General features: G+C 41.9%; 1 protein-coding gene and 1 pseudogene across 2 annotated transcripts in view; both read left to right on the top strand.

Annotated features, from left to right (window-relative positions):
• The window catches only part of Tsg101 (tumor susceptibility 101), a 30896-nt gene extending 4727 nt beyond the window's left edge, over positions 1–26169 (top strand). Inside the window, exons 2-10 of one of the 2 annotated variants that reach the window (XM_028788973.1) lie at positions 4105–4189; positions 6966–7031; positions 8781–8867; positions 10660–10786; positions 14395–14461; positions 16763–16854; positions 23458–23660; positions 24705–24944; positions 25828–26169. In XM_028788973.1, coding sequence (XP_028644806.1) covers positions 8793–8867; positions 10660–10786; positions 14395–14461; positions 16763–16854; positions 23458–23660; positions 24705–24944; positions 25828–25917 — 894 coding nt within the window. In that variant the 5' untranslated portion in view covers positions 4105–4189; positions 6966–7031; positions 8781–8792 and the 3' untranslated portion in view covers positions 25918–26169. Of the gene's footprint in view, positions 1–4104; positions 4190–6965; positions 7032–8703; positions 8868–10659; positions 10787–14394; positions 14462–16762; positions 16855–23457; positions 23661–24704; positions 24945–25827 lie in introns of both variants that reach the window. The other variant, XM_028788972.1, reaches the window with a different exon arrangement.
• LOC114640103 lies at positions 356–3022 on the top strand (annotated as a pseudogene).
• Positions 26170–26748: the final 579 nt, after the last annotated feature.

Raw genomic sequence — 26748 nt, 5'->3', positions numbered from 1 at the left:
TAATTGATTGTAGAAGAGAACGGACAGAAAAGACGAGAAGGAAGTCAAACTTTGATACTTCAGAAAATGCGGAGTTTGTTTTTTAGTTTTTTTACTAATGTACATCCATTTGTGTGTGTGCACGCATGAATGTCGCACGTCTGCTCACGCAACAGTGAGCATATAGAGCATAACTTACAGGAGGTCATTCTTTTTACCGTGTGAATCTTGGGAATTGAATTCAGATTTTCAGGCCTTTACCTGATGAGTCATCTTAGCAATCCATGGACACATTTTAAGAGGAAGAAATCAATTTGGTCAAATACCACTTATAAATAAAATGAAGACAATATGCCACGTCATACAGCAGGCATTGATGCCTTTGATAAGCAGTTTTGATGAGGAAGTAGGTATAAAATATGTGTGTACCTTTTCTGTTGCTGAGGCAAAAAGTCTAGAAGCTTAAGGCCTTTTCCCATCACAGAAAATCCTGCAAGCTTGCCATTCAAACATATCTAGATTTGATCACATCTCACTGTCTCCACAGTACAATATCCACAACTGTAGTAGGCTGGAATAAGATCGTTCTAGACATTAAACAGTGATTGTTGACACCATAGGGGTTTCTTCCCAGTGAAGAAGCATGGTCATCTCTGCAATGAACTTGCTAGAGAGAAGGAGGAAGAACATAAATATCTTGAATATCATAACTTTTAGATCCCAAAACTAATTCAAAGGATCATGTGTATTAAAATATACCAAGAGAATGAAGTGATCAGCCAATTACTGATTATGGAGCCTTTGATAGGTCAGATGAACAGGTTTTCAATGAAGGTTAAAATAGAGACCTGGCCTCATGGCTGTCATTACAGCTAAATACTAGGTTAAAACGGGCTATCCATATGATTGACATAACTTAGCAATAAAGAACTGTGCCATACTGATGCTTTGTTTTCTGCCTTGTTATTAGAATCTGTTGGGATAGCTGATTGCCTTTTATTTAGGTTTTGTTTCCCTTGTACTAAAGGAATTGAATGTAGGACTGTGGGCGAGCAAAGTGCGTGCTCTACCTCTGGGTCATACCTCCAGCAGCTAACTGGTTTTTTGCTTTTTAAGACAAGCCAATTAAGAGCTTTGCATGATAGGGCATCAGTGTATTATGATCAGTTAGCTCATACCAGATGTGCCTAAATCAGTGTTAAAAGAGAGAAGATACAGCACAGTGTTTAAATAGCCTGTAATTCCCCAGGTTCTCCAGGCTTGAGGCAGAAGATTAGTTTTGATGCCAGATTAGGCAATAAGAGGAAACCCCATTAAAAACAATTTTTGGATGGAAACTTTTTTTTCTTAATGCCTGCATGAATATACATGTACCTACCTTATATTTGCCTGGTACCTGCAGAAGCCAGAAGAGGGTATTGGCTCCCCTGGGACTTGAGCTGTAGCTGTTAAAGAGTTATACCCATGCAGGTGCTGCGAAGCCATCCTAGGCCCTCTGGAAGAACAGCTAGTGCTCTTAACCACTGAGCTGTTTTGATAGGGCCTTTTTACTTGAAGAAAAGCACTAAATTATCCATGGACAGCTTCAGTAAGGGTTCACTTAGGTTAAGAAAGGCACATCCAAGTTCCCCTTAGGCCTTGATGTTAATGATGAGTAGAAGATTCAAGACTGCAATAAAAGAAAATAACATTTTAAGAAAATACAGCCTGGGTCGGCGCCCACGCGCGGCCTCGGGGGCGAGGCAGGAGCCCAGCGAGTGGTGAGTGGGCGGCGGGTGGCTCTCCTCGCTTGGATCCACTCCGGCATTGGCGGTCAGACCCATGAGCTCCTGAGGCCTCCATTCATAGCTCCGGGTGCAGCGGCACTCATTTTCCCGGCTGCACTCGGGGAACTGAGATGCTGGAGCCCTGGAGCCTGGGCCTGCATGCTCATCCATTCAGTGATTGGCGAAGCTGCTTTGTCTTGTAGACTCTGGGGTGATGTGATGTGGAGCAGCAGCAGAGATTTGGGGGACGAATTCATACCAGTGTGCACTGCAAGCTGAGGTATGGGCTTTTGGCCTCCATTCTTGGTGATAAGACAACCAAAAAGCTTCATGAGTACAGCCGCGTGATCACAGTAGATGGGAACATATGCTCTGGAAAAACAAGATCGCAAGGGAGAGCGCAGAGCAACTAGGCATGAAGCACTTTCCAGAAGCAGGGATACAGTACGCAAGCAGCACCACAGGTGACGGAAAGCCCCTCGACATAGAATTTAGTGGCAGCTGTAGTTTAGAGAAATTTTATGACGATCCCAAAAGCAACGATGGCAACAGCTACCGCCTGCAGTCCTGGTTGTATGCCAACCGCCTCCTGCAGTACTCAGATGCCCTGGAGCACCTGTTGAGCACAGGACAAGGTGTGGTCTTGGAGCGCTCCATCTACAGTGACTTTGTCTTCTTGGAGGCAATGTACAACCAGGGCTTCATCCGAAAGCAGTGTGTGGACCACTATAATGAAGTGAAGCGGCTCACTCTGCCAGAGTACCTGCCACCACACGCAGTCATCTGTATTGATGTGGCTGTGCCAGAGATACAGAGCAGGATCCAGAAGAAAGAGATCCACATGAAATGAAGGCCACCTCTGCCTATCTCCAGGACATCGAGAATGCCTACAAGAAAACCTTCCTCCCCCAAATGAGTGAGATGTGCGAGGTGTTGGTGTACAGTTCCTGGGAAGCTGAAGACTCGACCAAGGTGGTAGAAGACATTGAATACCTTAACTACAACAAAGGGCCTTGGCTTAAACAGGATGATCGGACCTTTCACAACCTGCGGATGCTGATTCAGGATAAGACAGACGTGCTAAATTACATAACCATCCCGGTCTACCTCCCAGAAATCACTATTGGAGCTCATCAGGGCAGCCGGATCTACAACAGCTTCAGAAAGCTGCCAGGCCGCATGTACGCCCCTGGGTACAATGCCGAAGTGGGGGACAAGTGGATCTGGCTGAAGTGAATGGTCCCCTCTGCCTAGCTGTGTCACAGCTGTGTCACATGAAGATATCTGCTCTGCCCAACTCTGAGCTCCAGAGCCTTACAAGACAGCAGGAAAAAAGCAAATGATCAAGAAATTGCCAGGAAAAAAAAAAAATGATCTAACAAAAAGAGTCTGACCCATACCTAGTCAAAGTTGAAAGAATCAGCTTCCGCTGAAAAGGTTCTGGAACCTTCTAGTGTTGTTTTGGAATCATCTGGGGAAAAAACAAAACAAAGTTGGTTTCAGCTGGTCTGCTGAAAGCCCAGCTCCCACTGGAAGCCCCATCGTGTCCCAGTGCTATTTCCTTGAGCCCTCCCAACTTGAAGAAATAAAGCCGCTCTGTAGCTCCTCCTCCTTTGTCTGCATGACACACCTGTGCCTGGTGGCTGGGGATGCTCAGCCCTCCCCTCCAGCCCGCCCCTCTAGCCCTCCCCTGCAGTTTGGGTCTCACACAGTGTTGAAGCATGTTTCTGAAGCATTTGTTCTTTTAACAGCACATTTGAGCAAAAAGGGAAAGAAGAATGACCAAGACTAGCAGAACTGTGTCTTAGAGCAGGCTCACTCCTTGGCCACCCTCGGGGCCTCCATGCTCTTATCTCTGAAGGGCAAGAGCATAGAATATGGGTACAGATGCCGTTATCCAAAATGAGGGTGCCAGTCCCAAGTGAAAAGAGCAGTGGTGTCTTACTGTTCACCTGTATGGAACCTGGGGGAGTAATCCTTATGAGCTGGTGTCAGCCTGCATTGCTGTTCCAGAGTTCCTTTAAGTTGTCTGCCCTAAGCTGTGAGTTTGTACTGAGACCCTGCTGTGGCTGCTCTGAGCACATGTAACTTACATTTAACTTAATTAAAACTTAATGAAATTTAAAAAAAAAAGAAAAGAAAATACAGCCTGTTGGTGGTAGTTCACACTTAATCCCAGCACTTGGGAGGCAGGCATGGTGGATCTCTATGAGTTTGAGGACAGCCAGGGATACACACAGAGAAACACTGTCTTAAGCAGATGAACAGGAAAGGAAAGGGGAAAGGAAAAAGGAAGGAAATCCAGCAGTAAAATGGTGCACATTGGTTCTAATTAAACTTTGTGGTTTTTGCTTTTCAGTACAAATACAGAGATCTAACGGTCCGTCAAACTGTCAATGTCATTGCTATGTACAAAGATCTCAAACCTGTATTGGATTCATATGGTAAGTTTATTTAACAAAAAGATCTGTCACTATTGATTTAGTTTTTTCCTTTTGTGTATGTATTGACTACACTTTTCGTAATTTCCTTTTCAGTTTGTTGGGTTTCCAATTGAAAGATTGAGTTTCCACTTAACAGAGGTGTCAGGAAACAGGAGAGTATAAGTCTGGAGAAAAAAAAAACTGATCTGTTGAGTGCTTCCAAGTCTTCAGAAGCACCACTTTGATACAGTAGTACACAAAGTTAGGCTTGGGGATATTTGTTCTTCTGTACTGGGGCATCAGTCCCAAAGTCTCATGCATGCTGTACGTCCAGCCCATAGGAAAGACTTTTAAAGATAATTTAGTTTGTCATTTTTCAAAGCCTTTCCAAAATACCCGGGGGGGTGGGGTAGGAGGGAGGAAGGGAGAGAATGCAAGAACGCATGCTCCAGCAGGCATATGCAGGTCAGAGAACAACCTACAGGAATCTGTTCTCCTTTCATCATGTCAGTTATAGAGACTGAACTCAGGTCATCAGGCTCTACAGCAAGTGCCCTTACCCAGCGATCCATCTTGCCAGGCCACTTAAGTGTTGTGAAGAAGATTGCTAAGAGCAGGGGACGGGGTGGGGAGGGGGGGTAAAATTCTGTGCTTACATTTTAACAGTTACAGAGTGAACAAAATTAAACCCATATCCTGGAATCATGAACCTGTGATCCCAGCTACTCAAGAAGCCAACATAGGAGGATTACTTGAACCCTAGAGGTCTAGGCCATCTTGGACAATAAATATAGTCAGTCAATCAGTCTGTCAGCTTGTCTCTGACTGTCTCTTTTTGTATCTGTCTTCCTCCCCTATCATCTCTATAAAAGAGTTTGGGGTTTGTTTCGGGGGGTATATTTGTTTTGGGGTTTATATTTTTGTTTGTTTGATTGGTTGGTTTTTTAAAACAATGTCTCTCTGTAGTCCTTGGTGTCCTGGAACTCGATCTGTAGACTAGGCTGGCCTGGAACTCACAGGAATGCATCTGCCTCTGCCTCCCAAGTGCTGGAATTAAAGACATGTGCCACCACTGCCCAGCTAAGACAGATTTTTAAAATAAGTTTCACTGCAGCAGAATTTTTTTAGCTGAGAGCAATGTCATGTTGCCTTGCCTAGGTTCTTAGCTACTGATACTCAGCTCCACCCCTCCCCCCCATAGTATCTCTATGCTCAGGAACACATCACAAGACTAATCTGGAGAGTATTTTTTAATAATGGTCTTTAGTTTTAGGGGCCAATTTGTCTTTATACTGAGACAAAATTATAACTTAAGAAATAACATCTGTAGCCAGAAAGATGGCTCAGCAGTTAAGAGCACACACAGAGGTTCCAGGGGATCTGACGCCCTCTTCTACCCTCCATGAGTGCATGCATACATGGTCCACTTATATACATGCAAGCAAAGCACACATAAAGTAAAAACAATACATGTTGAAAGAAAATGTCTGTATTTACCTGTAGAGACATTTCTATTTTCAGTACTGTGGTTTGATACCACCTTGGGATTGAGAATGACAGTGAGGATCTGTATGTAGAGGAGGATGGACTTGAACTTCCAATTCCCCTGTTTTTACGTTGTAAGTGCTAGGGCTAAAGATATGTGCTACCATGCTCAGCTTATCCAAGGCTTCAAGCATCTAGGTGAGCACTCCACCACCAGCTTGGCCACATCCCAGGCTGCAGTCAATGGGAGTTTCTAAGTGAAATGATGGGAGGTTAGCTTTTAGTATGGCGTCATTTGGCAGTGACTTCTTCCTCCTTTTTAGTGGCACTAGGGATCGAGCCCGAAGTGTTCCAATGAACTATACTCATGGTTTGATGGAGATTTTTCTCATTTGCTGATATATTTATTCTTAAATTTGTTAAAAACAACTTTATTAGGAATATATTTTTTGCTTAATCATTGGCATCCATCTCAGATGTACATTGCCAGAAGCTTCAGAGTGGTTTTTTTTTTTTGGTTTTTTTGAGACAGGGTTTCTCTGTGGCCCTGGCTATCCTGGAACTCACTCTGTAGACCAGGCTAGCCAAGAACTCTCGAACTCAGAAATCCGCCTGCCTCTGCCTCCCAAGTGCTGAGATTAAAGGCGTGCACCACCACCGCCCGGCCAGAGTGATTTTTTTTTTATATAATTTATTTTTTCTCAAATCCAGAGTGATTTTAATTGTATTTACTTAGGTGTTTTTTTTTTTTTAATATTTATTTATTTATTTTATTGATGAGTACACTGTAGCTGTCTTCAGACACACCAGAAGAGGGCATCCAATCTCATTACGGATGGTTGTGAGCCACCATGTGGTTGCTGGGATTTGAACTCAGGACCTCTGTAAGAGCAGTCAGTGCTCTTAACCACTAAGCCATCTCTCCAGCCCCCTACTTAGGTGTTTTTTTAGACAGTGTTTCTCTTTGTAAACCTAGCTATCCTGGAACTCACTGTGTAGACCAGGCTGGCCTCAAACTTAGAGATCTGCCTGTCTCAGCCTCCCAGTGCTGAGATAAAAGGCTCACGGTGACTTTTAATTGGGCTTAAAACCATGCTACTTGCAGACTAAAAGCTCGTATTTGGAAATGCATCACTCAGATCATTTTTATAGGTAACTCAAAGCTTTTAAACTGAGTCATTGAAGGCGTCTTTGATACTGAACACTAAGTTAGCCTCATTCCATAATTACCTGCTGTTTATGAAAGAGTAACTTAACATGGTGGTGTGAACAGAAATCCTTGTGATTAAGTCTTTGTCTTTTTCCCTTTCAGTTTTTAATGATGGCAGTTCCAGGGAGCTGGTGAACCTCACTGGTACAATCCCTGTGCGTTATCGAGGTAAACAACATATTTGTGTGTTCATGGTATATGTATCTGCAGACAAGAACATGCTACCAAGGAGTTAAAAGTACAGTGTACTTTCTGTTGGCCTTCTTGACAACAGATATTAATTCAGTTCTAATTTGACTTTATTTGGCAGCAGCACCTCACAGTTGTTGTTTTTCATTTCTCTGTCAAGATATAGCAGTATGCAAGTGCCTCACAGTTCACAGGAGCTTAATGTTTCCTGGAATCATGGCACTGTTTTGGATCTTATGTGTCTGCTAGTTCAGCCTCCCTCATAGTGATCCATACGTTTCCAACCATGGAAAGCTGTACTGTGCTGTGGTGAGGTGGTGCCTTGGGGACAGAATTAGGTTGGACTCTCTGCTCTGCGATCTGAATTAATAATGCCTAGGTTAGGTACCGACAGTTCATGGAAGTGACTCATTTAAAGGCTTGCTATTAGCCTGGTGTGCACTAAACAGATAGTAAAGGACACCTGATATTTATCATATTGGTAATGATGTTGATTTGGATGACTAGTCTTTGTTAACCAGTCAACTCTGCTGTACTCAGTGATAAGCAAGTGCTCAGTTTCTTAAGCCTATTCTGCTTTGCCATGATTATGTTTATTCCTTGTGGCTAGCTAGAACATGTCGCCAGAGAGAGGGGTTGGGATCAGGGGCCAGGACAACCTTCAAAGGTTCTTACCTAGTGACCTAGTCCTGTAGCAGGCCCCAGAATATCACCATCAGCTTGGAACGAGTATTTAGAGCAGTAGTTCTCAATTCCTAAAGCTGCAACCCTTTAATGCAATTCCTTGTGTTGTGATGATCCCCAACCATAACATTACCCAACTTCATAACTAATTTTGCTACTGTTTTGAATTGTAATATAAATATCTGAAAAGCAAGATATCTGATATGTGACCTCCAAAGGAGTCACAGTCCACAGGTTGGGAACCACTGCTTTAGAACATGGACCTGTCGGGGACATTGCACTACAGTTCTGTGATTGCTCTTGAGATTACTGTTGAGATAAAGGAGGAGAACAAGGGCACATGGGAAGACCACAGAGATCATGACACTCATCAGTCATTTGTGCCTGATGTTGTCCTGGAGGAAAAACAGTTAACCAAGAGCATCTGTGTTGAACTGAAGCTTACTTACTGACTCCACTGTTGTGTGTTTGGGGATGTGCTCTGCTGCAGGATGCAGGCTGTGGAAGTGGGCATAAATAGTGACTTCATCTGAAGCGAGCCCCTCTTCCCACAACCATTCTTTGTGATTCATAGAATGTGGATCCAAATTACTGTGAGGGATTCTTGTTTTTTAAAAAATAGGGAATTCTCAATGTTGGTAATAAACCTAAGGCTTTATGTATTAGAGTTACGCATTGTAGATGTGTTTGGGGGCTGAGGAAAAAGAAATCAGAAGTCATTAGTATCTGATTTCTTTAGCTGAAACATGCTTTTGCTAAAACAAACCAAAAGAATGTTGGCCACAGCAAGCAGTCATCACTTTCACTTTCTGGTGTGGCTTACATACCAGAGCTCCAAGAAGCATCTTGAATTAAAAATAGCCCTCGTGGCAGTCATGGTAGTGTGTGTTACAGGTCTCTGCCTTATGTGTGACACTCGTGAAAAATAACAGAAGTAGAGTAATTGAGGTTTCTTCTTCTCTCTCAGGTAATATATATAATATTCCAATATGCCTGTGGCTGCTGGACACATACCCATATAACCCCCCTATCTGTTTTGTTAAGCCTACTAGTTCAATGACTATTAAAACAGGAAAGCATGTGGATGCAAATGGGAAAATCTACCTACCTTATCTACATGACTGGAAACACGTAAGTATTATATGGTTCTATGAGGTGATTGCATGTATGTTCTGCTCACTAGCTTCTCTCTTCAGTTTACACTCAAGGAAGATTCCAAGGTAAGTAAGTTCAGACAGTGGACTAGTCACTGAACTGAGACTCTCATTTATTCCTTCACTTGGTTTTTGGTGATTTTGTTTGTTTGTTTAGGTGTCTACCTCAAATTGTGCTGGCCTCAAACTTGTAGTGATCAATTCTCCCTCAGCTTCCCAAGTACTAAGATGACAGACATGAGCTGTAATACTATCCAGCTGAAGGGTTCTGTAAAAGAATCCATAGTGCTCATTCACCATTTTATTTACTTGAATATAAACTTAGACAAGGTTCAGAGGTAGACTCTTACTTTTTAAAACGAGTATATTGATGGGATATATTTGGGAACTCAAATCTTATTCTTCAAAACATTGCCATCAAGGGTAACAGTTGGGAACTTGTATATCTGCCTCTGATAGTGTAACTGGCAGAACAGTGTTTATACCACAAACAGCCAGAAGCCTATATTGTATTGGTGTCCTCTAGAGGAACAGAATCAGTACAATGGATATGTTACAAAGGAAGGTTTTGTTTTGTTTTTAAAGATTTATTTTTATATTTTTGTGTGTATGAATGTTTTACCTAAATGTGTATACGCACTACATATATGCCGCGTGTCTGTGGAAGCCAGAAGATGGCATCAGATCCCCTGCAACTAGTGTTGCAGGTAGTTGTTAGCCACCATGTAGGTCCTGGGAACTGAACCCAGGTCCTCTGCAAAAAGTAGCCTGTGCTCTTAACTGCTGAGCCACCTCTCCAGCCCCAGAAAGAGGCTTATTAGATTGATATATGTGTTGGGTTGAGTAAACAGTGATGGTCTGTACAGTGGAGAGGCTGAGAACTCAGTAGCTTCTCAGTCCTGGAAAATGGGACCTCAGCAGTCCCACCCCGTGTTAAATGCCTGGAAGAGAGGGCCAGTAGTCATCGGTCCACATAAGAAAGCCAGAAAAGGCTGGTGTCCAGTGCTCAGAGGAGGTAACAGCAGCAGTGCCGGCAAAGAGCTAGATGCATAGATGCACTCCCAAGCAAGTGGATGATGGTCAGGACAGAACAACAGAGCTCTGCCCTCTGACCTTTGTGTCTGGGCTGAGATGGGAAGGGTTTGCCCGCTCAGGGAGGGTCTTCCTTCTTAGTTGATCCAATCAAATTGACAACCAGAATTAAGCATCACGTTTATTTTGAGAGAGAGAACTGAGAGATAGAATGAACTTGTAAGGGCCTGGCTTTGAGCAGGCCCAGTCCCTTTTAGTGTTCACTAGTTCCTGTTACTGGGAAGCTTGGGCCTGCTCTGTACTTCTTCACAAGTGTTGCTCAGTATGTAAAGTATCGCTACACCAAAAGAGAGCTATATATAGGTAAAGATGATTCAGACCTGTTTCCATGATTTCATGTAACCAACCCATGGTCCCATATGAAAGTTGGTGTGTTCAGGAAAATAGCTGGGCCAGCCACATGGCTTCATAGGTAAGGGTAGAGGCCACACAAGCCTGGTGGCGTGAGTTTGGTTCCTGGAACTCAAGTAAGGATGGAAAGAGAAAACGGATTCCGGAGTTGTTTCTGACCTCTGCACACACTGGCATATGTGCTTATGCATATATATAATAAGAAGCTGAGAGAGGAAAGAAGATGTCAGAAAGTTGAAAACTAACAACAATGATGCCAAACACTTGTGTTTTGCTGCAAACTAATTGTATGTGACATGTTTTCATGGGTTTTCCCCCCTTTTTAGCCTCGGTCAGAGTTGCTGGAGCTTATTCAGATCATGATTGTGATCTTTGGAGAGGAGCCTCCAGTGTTCTCCCGGCCTACTGTTTCTGCATCCTACCCACCATACACAGCAACGGGGCCACCAAATAGTAAGTACCCTGAGATCTAAGCTTGATCTTACACTCAGATCTTACACTGACTTGTAAATTGGCAGAAAGAAAACAACGCCTTGCAAAACTCTAAAATAACTCACTTTGCTTTTTAGCTTGTCAAGTTAGTGGAGTTTTGGGAAGTATTCTGAGGCCCCACATCTGCATGTACAGATTCCTACCAAAGACTGTCGCTTGGGCTTCCATCTGTGGGTAGAAAATCAAAGTGTGGTCGTTCTGGGTTCCAGAGTGGAAGAGAAGATGCCAAGTAGAGCTAGAAGTTTTAAATTGTGCATGCCGTGGGAAAGCCTTATTTGACCGCCTGGCAAGCAGATGTAATTTTAAAAGGTAGTCTGAGCTCTCTCTGTGATTCCAGGGTCCGTGTTGTAGAGAGTTAATTACAGTCAGCTAGCTCATTCCCTTGAGCTATTCTGGGTATACACAATTGAACATCTAGCTCTTGGCTGCTTCTCAATGGTACAGCCAATTTGTGACTACCTTGTCAGAAGGGTGAGAGCACTGGTCCACCCCTGGGGTAGCTCCGTCCTCTTCTGTTTATCTGAATGATTCTCGCTGATGCTTCAGAATCATCATGTATAACTGGAAGTTGGTTGTACTTACTTGTTTTGACGTTTTTGTTTTGTTTTGATGTTTTTGTTTTGTACTGTTTTTGTTGTGTTTTAAGTTGTCATTCTGACAAACTTCTCTTTGAAGGCCAGTTATGTGAGATTTATTTCCTTCTGTCTAAAGTCATTCTCTTGTTTTTAATCTATTTTTCATGAAGACTATCTTGATTCTTGAGTAGAATGAGAATGTAAAAGAAGTGGCTCACTCACCCCGCACCTCCAGCCTCCTACCCAGCATAAGCTTGTTAGAACTCTTGTTTCCTGTATTAAGGATGGTAGTGAGTGTTTTGAGTTTAATGTGGCAAATAGTTCCTAGACTGAGCGCCTCGTTTATTTGTTGAGATAACTTATTTACCACGTAGGACAGAGGGAGTCTTTCTCTGCTTCCTTCAGTCTCACATTGCCTTTGAAAGTGTAGTTTTCCAGAAAGCTCACACTAGTCATTGTTGCAGTCCGGTTCTGTACTCACTGTCTCATCAAGCACGGAAGAGCTAGTTTAAGTAAATCACTAAGAGACCATTGTACTTTCCATCCGCTCCAAGTGTAATAACTTTTTAGACGTTTAGATAATAACCATCATTATCATCAGGTATGACTGTGAACAAGGGTCTGGATTCCTCCTATACACATACTAAGTAATAGCTAAGAATCTTGGATACCTATTTGAATATTTAATAGTTGAAAAATCATTGCTCAGAACATTTCTTAACTCTTTCAGGGTAATTTTTAAGTAATGAGTCATGTTACAAGACATTATTAAAAACAAGTGTAATGGTGTGTGCCTGTAATTCCAAAGACTTTGGAGGTTTAGCCAAAAGAATTGTGTGAGCCTAGGAGTTCAGAGTCTGTCTGGGCAGCACAGTGAGACATTAAGTCTTTAAATAGTCAGCATTATGGGACTGGAAAGACAGCTCAGCAGTTAAGAGCACCTTTTGCTTTTGCAGAGGACTCACATGGCAGCTTACAACAATCTATAATTCCATTTCTGGAAGATCCAGTTCCCTCTTCTGACCTTGCAGGTACCAGACATGTATGTGTAACACATAAGTAGTTGCAGGCAAGACTACTCAGACACATAAAATTAAAGTCAACATTATATCCAAACCTGATTTTTAAAATTTATTTTAATGCTATATGAGCGTGTCTATTTGAGCATATGCACAGGAATGCAGGTGCCTGAGAAGGCCAGAGGCATCAGATAGATACCTTGTAACTGCAGTTGTAGTCAGCTGTGAGCTGACCAGTATGGGTGCTAAAGTAGAACTCAGGTCCTCTGCAAAAGCAGTACATGCTTATACCACTGAGCCATTTCTCTAGCCCCTTAAACTTTGAGTGTGTGTGTGTCTGTCTGTCTGTCTGTCTGTCTGTCTGTCTCACAATGTTTTTTGCCTCTTAACTATGGAGCCATCTCTCCAGACTCTGAAGTGGCACATTTTTTAAAAAAGGAAAATTGCTTATGATTATGAGGAAATTACAACTCAGAGATGGTGCTTTATACATTGGAGAAACCAGCATGGAAGTCAGTGATATTGACCATGTATGTTGCTAATACGTAACAGCAAACTCACTTTGTTTAAGAGATACTCAAAAATGTCAATTATGCTTCCTGCTTGGAAACTGTCTATGTGTGTGGAATGGAGTTGTAAGATTTGGGGAGTTTTTGCTGTTGTTTAGTTTAGTTTTATTTTGTTTTTTAATGAAATACTGAATTTCTTCCTTCATTATGCTTAGGAAACAGTATTATAGCATCTACTGAAAAATCCCAAGAAGGCTGTGGACCCTGATATGTTAGGCTGGTAAAGACTTCCAAGTCTATTGTTGACAGCAGCCCAGCCTGCTTCTCCCACTTGCTGTATTCTGTTACTAGAAGGTCATTCTCGAAAGATCTTGATCTTTGATCTTTATCTGTCATATCTCTACTAGATCACTCTACCTTTCACCTTAACCTTAAGAGGCTTGCTCTGCCTCTTAGATTTAAATTAGCTCTTTTCCTGGGCAATCCCATAGATAGCACTCTTTGCTTGCCCTGCCAGCACAATGAACAGAATATGGCCACTTTGACTCTTTATCACCCCAACTGGATTCTAAGCAACATGTGGCCAAGGATTCCTTCTGTTCTTATTGTCCTGTTCTCTTCTCTTCTCTTCTCTTCTCTTCTCTTCTCTTCTCTTCTCTTCTCTTCTCTTCTCTTCTCTTCTCTTCTCATCTCATCTCATCTCATCTCATCTCATCTCATCTCATCTCATCTCTTCCCTATCCCCACCAAATCCCTAGTCCATGTCATATAGAAGACAATAAAACATTTGTTTGTTGACTTAAATGTTGATTCACCGTGGATCTAATGAGATAAGTTGACTCTGAAGGCAAGTCCTTTTCCATCCAGGCCACAGTTAGCCCTTGACACCACCGACCTTACAGGCTTCTATAAATGAATGAGGCATTCTTGAAGACTAATGGCTTTTAACTTTTTTTCCCTAATATTTTTCAAGCTTTTTAAAGTCAATCTACAGTGTGAATGTAAGTTTTGTATAGGATTTCTTACCGTGATTTGTAGTCTTAAGTTCTAAACAAGCCAACAAAACTAGCTGTGCAACTCAGTCAGTCTGGTGTTAATGTCCCAAGATTTCTTAGATGCAGAGGCGGCTACCCTCTAAGAAGCAATCTTCAAATGAGGTCAGCATTACCTTCTCCTATTACAGGTGAACTTGGGGCTGTTAAGTTTACCAGGTTGCCCTGTCTGCCAGTCATTTCTTACTGGGATTTGCATAAGTGTTCCTCACATTTAATGAGTTGGGAATTAAATGAATTCAAATTACTTATTCTTTAAAAAACAATGTAGGCCAGATATTGGCTTCGTTTTGAGCCTGAGATTGGATTCTTGATGTGAAATTCTGCTGTGGTTTGATAGTGGTTTGTATTGCTTTGCAGCCTTTATATTCAGGATTGTGCATATGACTTTCAAATGTTAAAAATTATTTTTAGCCTCCTACATGCCAGGCATGCCAAGTGGAATCTCTGCATATCCATCTGGATACCCTCCCAACCCCAGGTAATGAAAAAAATCTACTAATTACATTTGGAATCAAAATAATACTAACTGGGGAATTAAATAAATTTAGTTGGAATTTATTGAGGTTGGTGTGTTGGTGGTTTTTTGTTTTTGTTTTTGTTTTTTTGATAGGTGTGGCTGAATACACTCACAGTCCAAGTTCAGCCTTGATAGAATAGAGATAAATAGATAGATAGATAGATAGATAGATAGATAGATAGATAGATAGATATAAATAGATGTGATTGACACACACATATATGTAGATACACTATTATTTACCATATTTGGCTTATTGGGATTTTGTGGTCAGTATGTACCCATAATTCCAAAGGAGGCATAGCTTTAGAGAAATTGAGCTTTGTTTTATTTACAAGAGGAGGGGTTGTGAGCAGGCTTGGTAATAACAGTGATCTTGATTAGTTTGGGGCCTTGAATACTTGCTGTTTTCTTTTTAAGAAGTCTATAAGGGCCGGGCGTTGGTGGCGTGCACCTTTAATCCCAACACTTGGGAGGCAGAGGCAGGCGGATTTCTGAGTTCAAGGCCAGCCTGGTCTACAGAGTGAGTTCCAGGACAGCCAGGGATACACAGAGAAACCCTGTCTCGGCGCCCCCCCCCAAGTCTATAAGGGTTAGAGAAATGGCTCATTAGTTAGAGCACTTTCTGTTTTTCCAAAGGGACCTAAATTTGACTCCTAGCACCCAGATTAGGAATTCTAGCTACAAGAGATCCAACACTCTTTTGTCTCCACCAGCACCCACATACATACATACATACATACATACACACACACACACACACACACACACACACACACACACACTTAAAGTAAAAATAATAGCTGGGTGTCAGCGCTCCAGAGGGAGAAGCAAGTGGTTCTTTATAAATTCCAGGCCAGCTAAGATTACATAGTAAGACCCTGTCTCAATAAATAAATAAAGTAAATACAAATCAGTCTTTAAAAAGAAACTGTGTTTTCTAGAAGGCAAATTTAGGACTACTTATTAGAATATATGAATGACACAAACTATCAAGAAATAATTTTTTCTTTTAAAGATTTGCTTTCAGGGTGAATGTTTAAGGTTACCAATAAGACCCAGGATGTCCTTAGGAATATTCTAGCAATTTCTGCCTCTCTGAAGGTAACCTTATGTAATTAGAGCCAAGCAAGACCATTTGACCATTTGCTGCTTTGCTTTTTTCTGATATAGGAGCTCACACTTGTTTTTTTAAGATATATTTATTTTACTTTATGTGTATGAGTATTTTTCTCATGTGTCATGTCTGTGCAGCACTTGCATGCCTGGTTCCTTATGAGCTCAGAAATGAGTATTGGATCTCTGAAACTGGAGTTCTGGACCATTGTGTGGGTGCTAGAGATTGAACCTCAGTTCTCTACAAGAGCGGCTGAGCCGTGTCTCCAGCTGGTCTGGAGCTCACCACAGCTGCGATTATAGGTGCGAGCTGCCTGTTGAGCTGGTCTGGAGCTCACCACAGCTGGGATTATAGGTGCGAGCTGCCTGTTGGCTCTGTTTTGTAGGTTGATTTGATTGTTTTGAGTTTACTGAGATAGAGTCTTGCTATGTAGCCCAAACTGTCCTCATACTGTTTTTCTAGACAATCCTTGTGGCTGTCCTAGGGTTTTCTATGTAGACCTATGTAGCTGGCCTCAAAATCAAAGACATCTTTTATGTCTGCCTCCTGAGTGTGGGGATCAAAGTTGTGCACCACCAAGCCTGGCTTTTTTTTTTTTCTTCCTTATTTCCTTCTCTCTTTTTTCTTTTTCTTTTTTAACATGCGTGAGTGGGTTTTTTTGTTTGTTTGTTTGGTTGGTTGGTTGTGTTTTGTTTTGTTTTGTTTTGTTTTTTTGCATACATGAATCTCTGTGTACCACATGCATACTTGGCATCCACAGAGGTCAGAAGAGGGTGTCAAATTCCCTGGAGCTAGAGTTACTGGTGGCTATGAGCCAGCATGTGGTACTGGGAACCAAACCTGGGTCCTTTGCAAGAGCAGCAAGCACCCTGACCCACTGAGCCAACTCTCCAGCCTCTGGCCTCATACTCAAAGCACCCTTTTTGCTTCAGCCTCTTTACCAGATTGTAGACACACACTGCCATGCGTGGCCTTGACAGTTTATTTTCAAACCCACTGTAATTTCCATACACTGTTCCTTGAATAAATACCTTTTTCTCTAAAACTTTATGTTCATTATCTGACAATATGATATGTCAGTCTTAACTCTCACACAGAGCCCTGTAGTGTTGGGTCGTCTTTACATTTGGTCTTCTTTTCTGTAGTGGTTACCCTGGCTGTCCGTACCCACCTGCTGGCCCGTACCCTGCCACAACAAGCTCACAGTACCCTTCCCAGCCTCCTGTGACCACTGTTGGTAAGTATAAGCATTTGTATTTTTCTATGTAAGTCATGGTCTCCTGTTGTGAAACATGTATTTCATTTTTATATGTAAAATTGTAGTATATTCTTCCATATTGGAAAGCTATAGTGATCAATGTCTTGTAAAACTTGATGTGATTTAACATTCTGAAAATGAGCCTTCTCATTTACCATTTAGAAGTCTAAAAATGTGGCCGATAACTCACTAACACTTTCCTGTTTGCCATATTCTTACTGGTGAATCTCACATGTTTTGAGTCACTAGGGTCTGAGGGTCACCTTCACAGAAGTAGGGAGCTGCGGGGTGGTCCTAAAGGCATAGCCCCAAAAGTAAGGTTGGCTGCTACTAGCAGATCCCAGGGCCTTGTGGGCTGACTGCACGGTGACAGGTGAGCTCACCCAGAGTTAGCATGAAAGGATCAGTAAGATGGTGTCACACACCAGCGGTGGTTGCTTTTTCGAGCTGTCTGACCCAGGAGGACGTGTGCAGTTGGCCCGCAGAGGACCTCCGTCTTGTCACTGCCACCTGCCTTCTGTTTTCAGGCTGCCTCTGCTTTTGCCAGAAGGGTTTCTCTACTGGAGTATGTCTTCTAACTCACACTGAGTTATCATTTCAGCCATTTGCTTTCTTGCCACTGGACTGCTGTCATTAGCACACAAAAACATGCCCTAAAACAACTTTTGAAAGTGTCAGCCGCACTTCCCTGTTGCACTACCCCATTTCCTCCTCACGGCAAACTTCCTTGAGACTATGGTCTTTCCATGTCATCTTCGGCCCTTCTTGTCTTCCAGATACTGTTCCTCTAAAACTGCTTTTGTCAGAGTCACAGTGACCTTTATGGCCTTAAATCCAGTGGCTGGTGACTGCTGTCTGTTCCTTGGTCTGTCTGTGGCATCTGACACAGTGGGCCTCTGCCAGCTTGGCTCTGTTTCCAGGGAACCACACTTTGTCCCTTTCCTCCTATATCTCAGGTGCTTATGCTCGGTCTCTGCCGATTCCTTCTCCTTTCTTAGTTTGGAGTGCCCGACTGGTTCTTGGCGCTTGGATTGCTCGCTCTCGTGGTAGAGCTTTAAATGCCCTGTCTCTACGCACAGCTGCTGAGTGTGTCTAGTCTGCACCTCTCTCCTGACCTGGACAGTCTTTGATCCAGCTGCCTTCTTGGTGTCTCCGCTTGAGGTTTGATAGACATCTTAAACTCAACCTGACCCAAGTTAAACAAACTCAGGTCTTTCTACAGTCTATCCATCTCCTTTGATACCTATTTCATATGTTAACTCAAGTCATCCTGAGTCCTCTAGAACTCTCTTATCTTCAAAATACATAGAATGTAACCATACCCATGGCCAGTGTAAGTCGCCATTATCTCATCTAAAGTACTATATGAGAGCCATCAGCCCCTGCATTTGTTTTTAACTAAGCAGCCTGAAGGCTCTTACTCAAACATGAGTTGATGGTACCGCTCCTCTACTGAAAGCCTTGTTTCCCTCAGAGTTCAGTACAAAGGTCTTAGGCTTAGAAGGTCTTGTTGGATCCTGCCCTCATTGTTTCTGTTACCTTATTGCCTGCTAGTTTTATGTCACAGAGTTGTTTGTTGATTATTTTCTTTGTATTACTGTGACACTCACTCTTACCAATCTGTGCTACTACCTCCTCAAACAGCTGCCCTGTGGCAGCTCTCATGTGAGTATGTGCTGAGTACTTGAATGAATGCACTCACAGGATATTGAGAGGCTGGTGTTTATTATGTTTTCTGGTTGTCATAAGATCTGATACCAGGATCTTTTGTCTATGCCTTTGCTCTCCAGACAGGGTCTGCTTCTGTTGTCATCAGTTGGATCTAATGGCATGGCTTTGATACATTAAAATATACTTGTCATTTCTATAATGTAGCTTCCTTTATGTAAGAAAGGTTTTGTTAATTTTGAGACCGGGTCTCACTGTAACTCACCTGACTGGCCTGGAACCTAGTTTGTAGACCAGACTAGCCCTGTATTTTTGAGATCTGCCTTTCTTTGTTTCCCAAAGCTAAGATTAAAGGCATATGCCCACACACTTGGCCCTATACAGTATAATTTAAATTATTTGAATAAAAAATGCTGGAAGTCTTTAATCTGTAAGTTAAAACAAAAAACAATAACAACAACAACAAAACACTAAATCTGGGCCTGGAGAAATGGCTTAGTAGTTTAAAAATACTGGTTGCTTTTTCCAGAGGTCCCTTATTTGATACCCAGCCCCCACACAGTGGTTTACAACTGTTTATAACTCCAGTTCCAGGGAATCTAATGCCCTCTTCTGGCCTCCTCAGGTACCAGGCACACAAGAAGTACACAAATATACATGCAGGCAAAACACTCATACACATAAAAATAACATCTTTTGCCAGGTATAGTGGTATACATTTTTAATCCCAGCACCCGGGAGGCAGAAGCAGGCAAAGCTCTGTGAGTTCTACAAGATAGAGTTCCAGGATATTGAGGGCTATTACACAGAGAAATCCTATCTTGAAAAACCAAAATGAAATAAAATAATAATAATAACATCTTTTTAAAAACCCACTATTTGGGCTCAGGCAGCATCAGAGAAATGGGAATAGAACAGTTAGTTGCCTTATTTCTTAGATAATAGTAAAATTCCTGTGATCTCATTTGTAATATTTAAACATTTTGTTACATTTGTTTGTGTATGTATATTCTCAGCACTAGTGTGGTGGTCAGAGACGACTTTGGGGAATCTGTTTCTCCTTCTACCACTGGGTCCAGGGATTGAACTCAGGTTATTAGGTTCTTGGGCCTATTAGCTTATCATTTGCCCATAAAAGTCTTGTAATTTATTTTAGAACATTAGTTTTGAAGAAATTTATAGCTTAGAACGTTTCTATTTATCCTCAAAGTGAGCTTTTATGGAAAATAAATCGTTTAAAGTTAAATTTGACTTGAGATTTGAAGAGTAACCACATCAGCTAATACTTACCATGGTTTTTAAAAAACGTTACTGCCTGTGACCCACCAATTTGAGTCATGACCGCACAGCAGCTGCTCTGTGGTTGCCTGCACAGACTGGATCTGACAACAGCACACTGGTAGGTGGTGGGCTATTGAGTCCTTAGCCTCCTGCTAAACTAGTAGCTATTTTTGAAATTTGAGGATGTTGAGTAAATGGAGTCTCCTGTGGTGTGTTGTTGGTAGCTTTCTTCACTTTGCTGTACTGTGATCACATAAGTTGGGGTTTTTCGAGCTAAAGCTGTCACACTGTCGAACCTGAACCCATCTAAGAACCTTCATTAGCACCCTGCCAAGTACCGTACGTGAGGATTCTGTGTGTGCCGTTGTTTGGAAGGTTTGCTCCTATGTCAGAAACTGACCTTTCATGTTGTTATTATCAAAAAATAAATAAAAGTAAAGTAAAGTAATCCTTGTGGTTTGATCTACTTTTGAACTTTTGAGCACATAGTTTGTGGTAACTCGGGCTCCATAGCTGCTGTACGGTAACTAGTATCCTCTCCTACCCTTGGTTTTGTTTCCAACAATTTCTACATGCTGTCAGTTCCAATCCAAAAGTATTATCTTTTTTTTTTAAACATGTATGTATGTATGTTTCTGTGTATATGTTTTCATATGTGTATACAGATATGTGAAGGGAGGCTGGAGGTCAGCTTGGATGTCTTCACTTGCAGTCCACTTTTTGAGAAAAGGTTGAGGGCCAATTTTGTGGACCAGGAGTTAAGGGTTAAAACTCAGAAAAGTCAGAGCAGAGATAACCAGACAGTGGTTAAGAGAACTGGTTATTCTTCCAGAGGACCCAGGTTTGATTCTCAGCACACACATGGTGGTTCACATGTCTGCAACTCCAGTTCTGGGAAATCTTAACACCCTCTTCTGACCTCTGCAGGCAAAACACCTATACTCATAAAATTTAAAAAATGAAACAATACAAATTGGAAAAGCTACCGTTTATTTTGTTTCCGGATAGGTTAATCATGGATTCACTGATATGAAACGGCTCCTTTATGGGAGTGATCAGTAAATACTGTTGGAGAGTGAAGTGATGTTGTTTTAGGTATTGTATACTATGGTGATTTAAATAAAGATACTGGCCTCATTATTTGATGACGTTTCTGTATCCTAACACTAGGAAAATTATGTCTTATTTTCTAAGGGTTAAATTTAGTAATTGAATGCCATCTAACATGTTTTGAGCAGTTATTAATATTATTAAAGTTTTGTAGAGAAAATCTTTTATGTACTGTACGGAAGCATCACCTGTCAATAAAAGGCCAATGGCCTGTTAATTGAGGCAGGAGTTAATTGAGGTGGGAGTTCTGGTAGGGAGAGAGGAACTCTGGAATAGAGTCAGGCATGGGAAGATTCGCCGTGATCTCTGAGGAGACAGATGCATGAAACTGAGGAGTCACCATCCACGTGGCATACACAGAATAGAGTAAATGCATTAAGTTACGAGCCAGTTGGGAAACAAGCCCAAGCTTATGTCCTAGCCATTTACTCATAAATAATTTAGTCTCAGGTTCCTTGAGAATTGGGCAGTGGTGGAAAAGCCCATGTTTACAAAGTGTTTGACCTTTTTCTTTGCTAATCTGGAATTATAATACTCCACAATTCTGAAATCTACTTCTGCTTGCTTGCGTAATTGTCATTGTGTGGGGACTTGATATAACAGTTTTGCTTGTTATAGCAGATATGGAGAATACAGGATTTCTCTTAAGAAAATTAGTGTGACCAGGAGTTAAGGGTTAAAACTCTTAACTTTTTTCTCTTAAAAATTAGTGTGATATTTGACTAAAAGCTGAGCAGTTCTTTTTTTGTGTTTCAGTAGAAAGCAGCTCACTGAATTTTGGACTAAAGTTCAGAATGTTTGAGATTTTTAAGATTATTTTCATTCATGCATATGAGGGGGCAGATGCCCTTGAGCTAGAGGCACAGGTGACTGAATTGCCACATCAGTCCTGAGAACTGAACCCAGATCTCATATAAGTGCAGTGAGTTTTTCAAAGCACTGAGCTGTCTCTCCTGCCCCATCATTTCTACTACTTCAAAAGCCCTGGGATTTTCTATTTCAGATTGTTTTGGTTTTTGATACAGGGATACCATGCTGGCCTTGAACTCAGAGACCTACCTGCTTCTGTTTCCCAAGGACCACCCCCCTCTTTTTAGGGCAGGTGAAGGGCGAAGACAAAGTTTTTCTGTGTAGTCCTGCCTGTCCTGGAACTCACTCTGAAGATCAGGCTGGCCTCAAACTGAACAGAGATCTGCCTGCCTCTGCCTCCCAAGTGCTGGAATTAAAGGCGTATGTGCCATCACCACCCGGCTCACTTCCTCTTTCTCGATAGTCTAGTTTCTATATGTGAGAGAAAACAACACTTGTGTTTGTGTCTGACTTGACATGGACTGCAGTTCTGTCCAGTTTCCTGCAAGTGACATAATTTCATTCTTTTTTTAATGCTGGATGCTGGGAACCAAACTTGAGCAATGTGGTTAGGATGTCTGCCACCATTCCTAGTTCATAAGATAGCAGGGATCCACCCAGGGGTTTGTACAGCCAGGCAAGCACTCGTATCAACTGTGCTATTGTATTGGTTACTTTCCTAGTAACTGAATCAGGTGACTGACATAGTGAACTTAAGGTATAGGTACCTCATAGTTTGGGAGGTAGTGTCCATCTTGACAAGGAAATCAAGGTAGCAAGAATATGGGTCACATTGCATCTGCAGCCAAGCAGCTCGTTACTCAGCCTGGGACCCTAATCCATGGAGTGCTGTCACTCACAGTTAGGTCTTCGAACCTCAGTTAACCTAATGTAGATTAACCAGGAGAGCTGTGTTCACAGTTGCATTAGAATTCACTTTCCACAGACTTTATAGATGCTACATAAACTAGAGTTGGCAGAGACTTCCTTCTGTTCTGTGGGCTGTCTACTCTCTTGTGCAGAACTTTTTTAATTTGATGTGGTCCCATTTGTCACTTGGTATTAACTGAGCTGTTGAAATCAGATTCAGAAAGTCACTGACAGCAGCTGAAAAAATGTCTCCCTCCCATCTTGAATGGTGAAGTCTCTGTCTCTCTGTCTGTTTCTCTGTCTCTCTGTCTGTCTCTCTATCTCTCTCTCCCTCTCCCTTTCCCTCCCCCCCCCCCCCCCCCCCCCCCCGGGGGGGTGTGTGTGTGTGTGTGTGTGTGTGTGTGTTGGTTCTCATTTTCACTTGTTGAAGCAGGGTCTCTCTCGTTTCTGCTGCTAGCCTATGAACTTCCATGCAGTTCAGTTGCTGCCTCCTATCTCAAGACAAGAGTGTTGGATGAAGGCCACTGCATCAGGCTTTTTACTTGGGTTCCAGAAGTTGAACTAGGGATGTCACGATTCAATGGCAAGTGCTTAGTGGTGTTAATGAAGCTTAGCAGTTCCATGGCCACCTCAGTTCTAGCATTCTGTAGAAGGATTTACACAACTCTTCAAACTCATACAGCCGCTTACAGCGAAAAGACACAGATTATAATTGGCGAAGTATTTGTGGGGAAGTTCAAGGGTTCTGAATGCCGGACTCCTACCTGAGCCTAATGTCCAGAGTTTCTGCATTATCTCCTGCAGGTCCCAGCAGAGACGGCACAATCAGCGAGGACACTATTCGAGCATCTCTCATCTCAGCAGTCAGTGACAAACTGAGATGGCGGATGAAGGAGGAAATGGATGGTGCCCAGGCAGAGCTTAATGCCTTGAAACGAACAGAGGAAGATCTGAAAAAGGGCCACCAGAAACTGGAAGAAATGGTCACCCGCTTAGATCAAGAAGTAGTAAGTAATGCATTGAAGACATATATTGTGGGTTGAATTACAGTCAAGGCAAAGGGTTCTGTGCGTACCTTGATGTACAAAGTAAAAGTTCAGTGAACGGTAGATGTCTTTAGATATCTGAACATATCTCTCTAAGCAGATTGGTGAATGTACCTATAATCTCAGTTCTCAGGAGCTAAGGCAAAAGGTCATCAGTTAGAGGAAGTACTATAGCACCTGAGGTCTCAAGTGCAGCCTCGTTGGTCTCCCACTGGAAAGTGCTATCTGGAATACTGTACTTCCTCCAGGTTAAATTACTGCCAGTTAACAGACAATAGGAATTACCGAGTACTGTGAATGGCAAAGACATACCGGCCTCGAACTACATACTTAGGAGAATTGTATTTCTAAACATTTAAGTCAGTATTAGAAATACCTTTCAGGGGCCTGGATAGATGGTTCAGTGGTTAAGAGCACATACTTTACCCAATATTGTGTGTGCGTTCTCTCTCTCTCCCTCTCTCTCTCTCTCTCTCTCTCTCTCTCTCTCTCTCTCTCTCTCTAATAAAAATGTGTCTCATCAGCTTCTTGGTTTCATCATCCAGAGACATTTGACGGCCTGAGAGCCTCATATCAATCCAGCCTGTGCCCCTTCCCTCTTCAGGCTTTCTCTTGTGTATGTATAATATACGTCATAATAGGCAACCATTTCAGTTTAAGAATGTGGTGCCAACATGATGCAGAGCCAGAGCCACCATCTGCAGTGTGTGTTGTAGCTCTGAGAATCAAATCCTTTACATAGATGGAAGGAATTTCTTGTTTCATGGTTATCTGAGGGGAAAGACTTTATTTTGGACCATGTCTGATGGCAGTACCATGTATCACTTTCACAATTATGTTCATTTTGGGGAATTTTCATCATTCCTTCACACATTGCACCAATAAGTTATTGGAAGCATTAGTCAGCTGCTTCAAATACCATCAGAGTTCGCGTTGTAGATGTGTCATAGCAAATAACCATGTACAAATCAGTATAAAGTTATGCATGGACTGTTCTGTTTTCAGGCTGAAGTTGATAAAAACATAGAACTTTTGAAAAAGAAGGATGAAGAATTAAGTTCTGCTCTGGAGAAAATGGAAAATCAATCTGAAAATAACGATATTGATGAAGTTATCATTCCCACAGCCCCACTTTATAAACAGATTCTAAATCTGTATGCAGAGGAAAATGCTATTGAAGACACTATCTTTTACCTTGGAGAAGCTTTGAGGCGGGGAGTAATAGACCTGGATGTGTTCCTGAAGGTAGGCATCCTTCCTTCACCTTCAGGGCTTTGGAGTCTGTGCTGCACTGTCAAAGTCACATCATCTAAATTTCAGGTTATTGCCCACCCCCATTTTGTTTTGGTTTTAGTCCCTTAATGGTCTTAGAGTTGGATAATTTTAGATTAGTTTTCCCAGATCAGATAATTCTACAAAGAAGTAGGCTACCCTTTTTAATGCAGATTATCTCTGACTTGCTAATAGTGTACATTCTTAGTAAGCTTTGCTTATTGTTCCTGGAGAAGATGGTTTTAGGAATAACATCCAGATACTCAGTATGTTTGACCTTGCTCCTGGTAATACCTTAGCGTTTGTGCAGGCTGGGCAGGACACTCAAGTAAGTGGCTAAACCATGTGCTTTGGATCTAGTGTAAGCAATGTGGATGGCCAAGTGTACACTAGAGATCACAAAGAAGGCTCTCTACCACTGCCTTCTGGCTGGGTGGCGAGGCATATGAAAAGAGTGAATACAGAGGCAGGAGAAGTAAATTGTTTTTGAAACATTGAGCCGGGGTAAAGTTAGTACCATTTCTCCTCAGCCCTTCTCTTCCTTTTCTCTTAATAAAGGGACAGTTTGGTAACTTGTATTAAGCATGCAGCATGTTTTCCTGGCATCTTGGTATCTCAAGATGTAGGTAGGGGCTGGGGATACACCTCAGGGAATGTTGCGTACAATGTGTACAAAGCTCCAGATTTGATCCTCAGTATGCAAAGCCAAACAAAGCATCCCAAGCCAGAACCTGCAATATAGTAGAGTTTTTAAGTTTTTGTAATGTGGAATTGTTCCAAAGGTTGATAGATGCTGTCTGACATCGTGGCTGGATCAAAAACCATTCTGAAATGTTAACATTTTCCTCCTTCCTAGCACGTCCGCCTCCTGTCCCGTAAACAGTTCCAGCTAAGGGCACTAATGCAAAAAGCAAGAAAGACTGCAGGCCTTAGTGACCTCTACTGACCTGTGCTATCAGCTGAAGACCGGCCTCTTCGTAAAGCATTCTTTTCTTCTTCTTTTTTTTTTTTTTCTCATCAGTAGAACCCAGAATAAGTTATTGCAGTTTATCATTCGAGTGTTAAATATTTTGAATCAATAATATATTTTCTGTTTCCTTTGGGTAAAGACTGGCTTTTATTAATGCACTTTCTACCCTCTGTAAGCTTCTGTGCTGTGCTGGGACTGACTGGGCTAAATAAAATTTGTTGCATAGTATTTCTCTTTCGTGGACTTGAGGAAAGATACACAAAAGAAGCCTAGATTCTCATTAATAATCAAAGCACAGTGTTCATCGTAAGTTGCAGTTTGGCATTCTGTAGGATAAAGACAGTTCCATTTAGTGTAGGGTACAACACAGAGAAATGTATATATTGGAGGACATGTTTATTTCACTCTAGAACCAACTGAACCATGGTTCAGAACTTTTTAAATCAAGAATTCAATTCCCAGCACTCGAATTAGGCAGCTCACAACTGTCTGTATTTCTAGCTCTGGGGAATCCAGTATTACTTCTAGCCTCTGTGCCCGCTACGCTCATATGTACTTTAACATAGATATATATGTTAAAGAAAAGGCTTGGGAAAATGTAGTAAGACTGTTTCAAACAAGCAAAACACTGAGCATGTTGGGCCATTTAAAGGAGGTACTCTTTGTAAACATATTTTAGTTGTTGAGGAAAAGTATGTTAAAATGTCAGGTGATTTCTAATTGATTTCTTCAAAGCTTTCCTCAGATTCCACTGTCACTGCCAACTCTGACCTAATGACAACCACAGTAGGTGCATCCCAGTGTTTT

The sequence above is a fragment of the Grammomys surdaster genome, unplaced genomic scaffold (assembly GCF_004785775.1).
Source record: "Grammomys surdaster isolate TR1022 unplaced genomic scaffold, NIH_TR_1.0 125769, whole genome shotgun sequence".
In the NCBI taxonomy this organism is placed as follows: Eukaryota; Metazoa; Chordata; class Mammalia; order Rodentia; family Muridae; genus Grammomys; species Grammomys surdaster.
The sequence above is the reverse complement of the archived record's forward strand: the minus strand, read 5'-3'. Positions and strand labels throughout refer to the sequence as shown.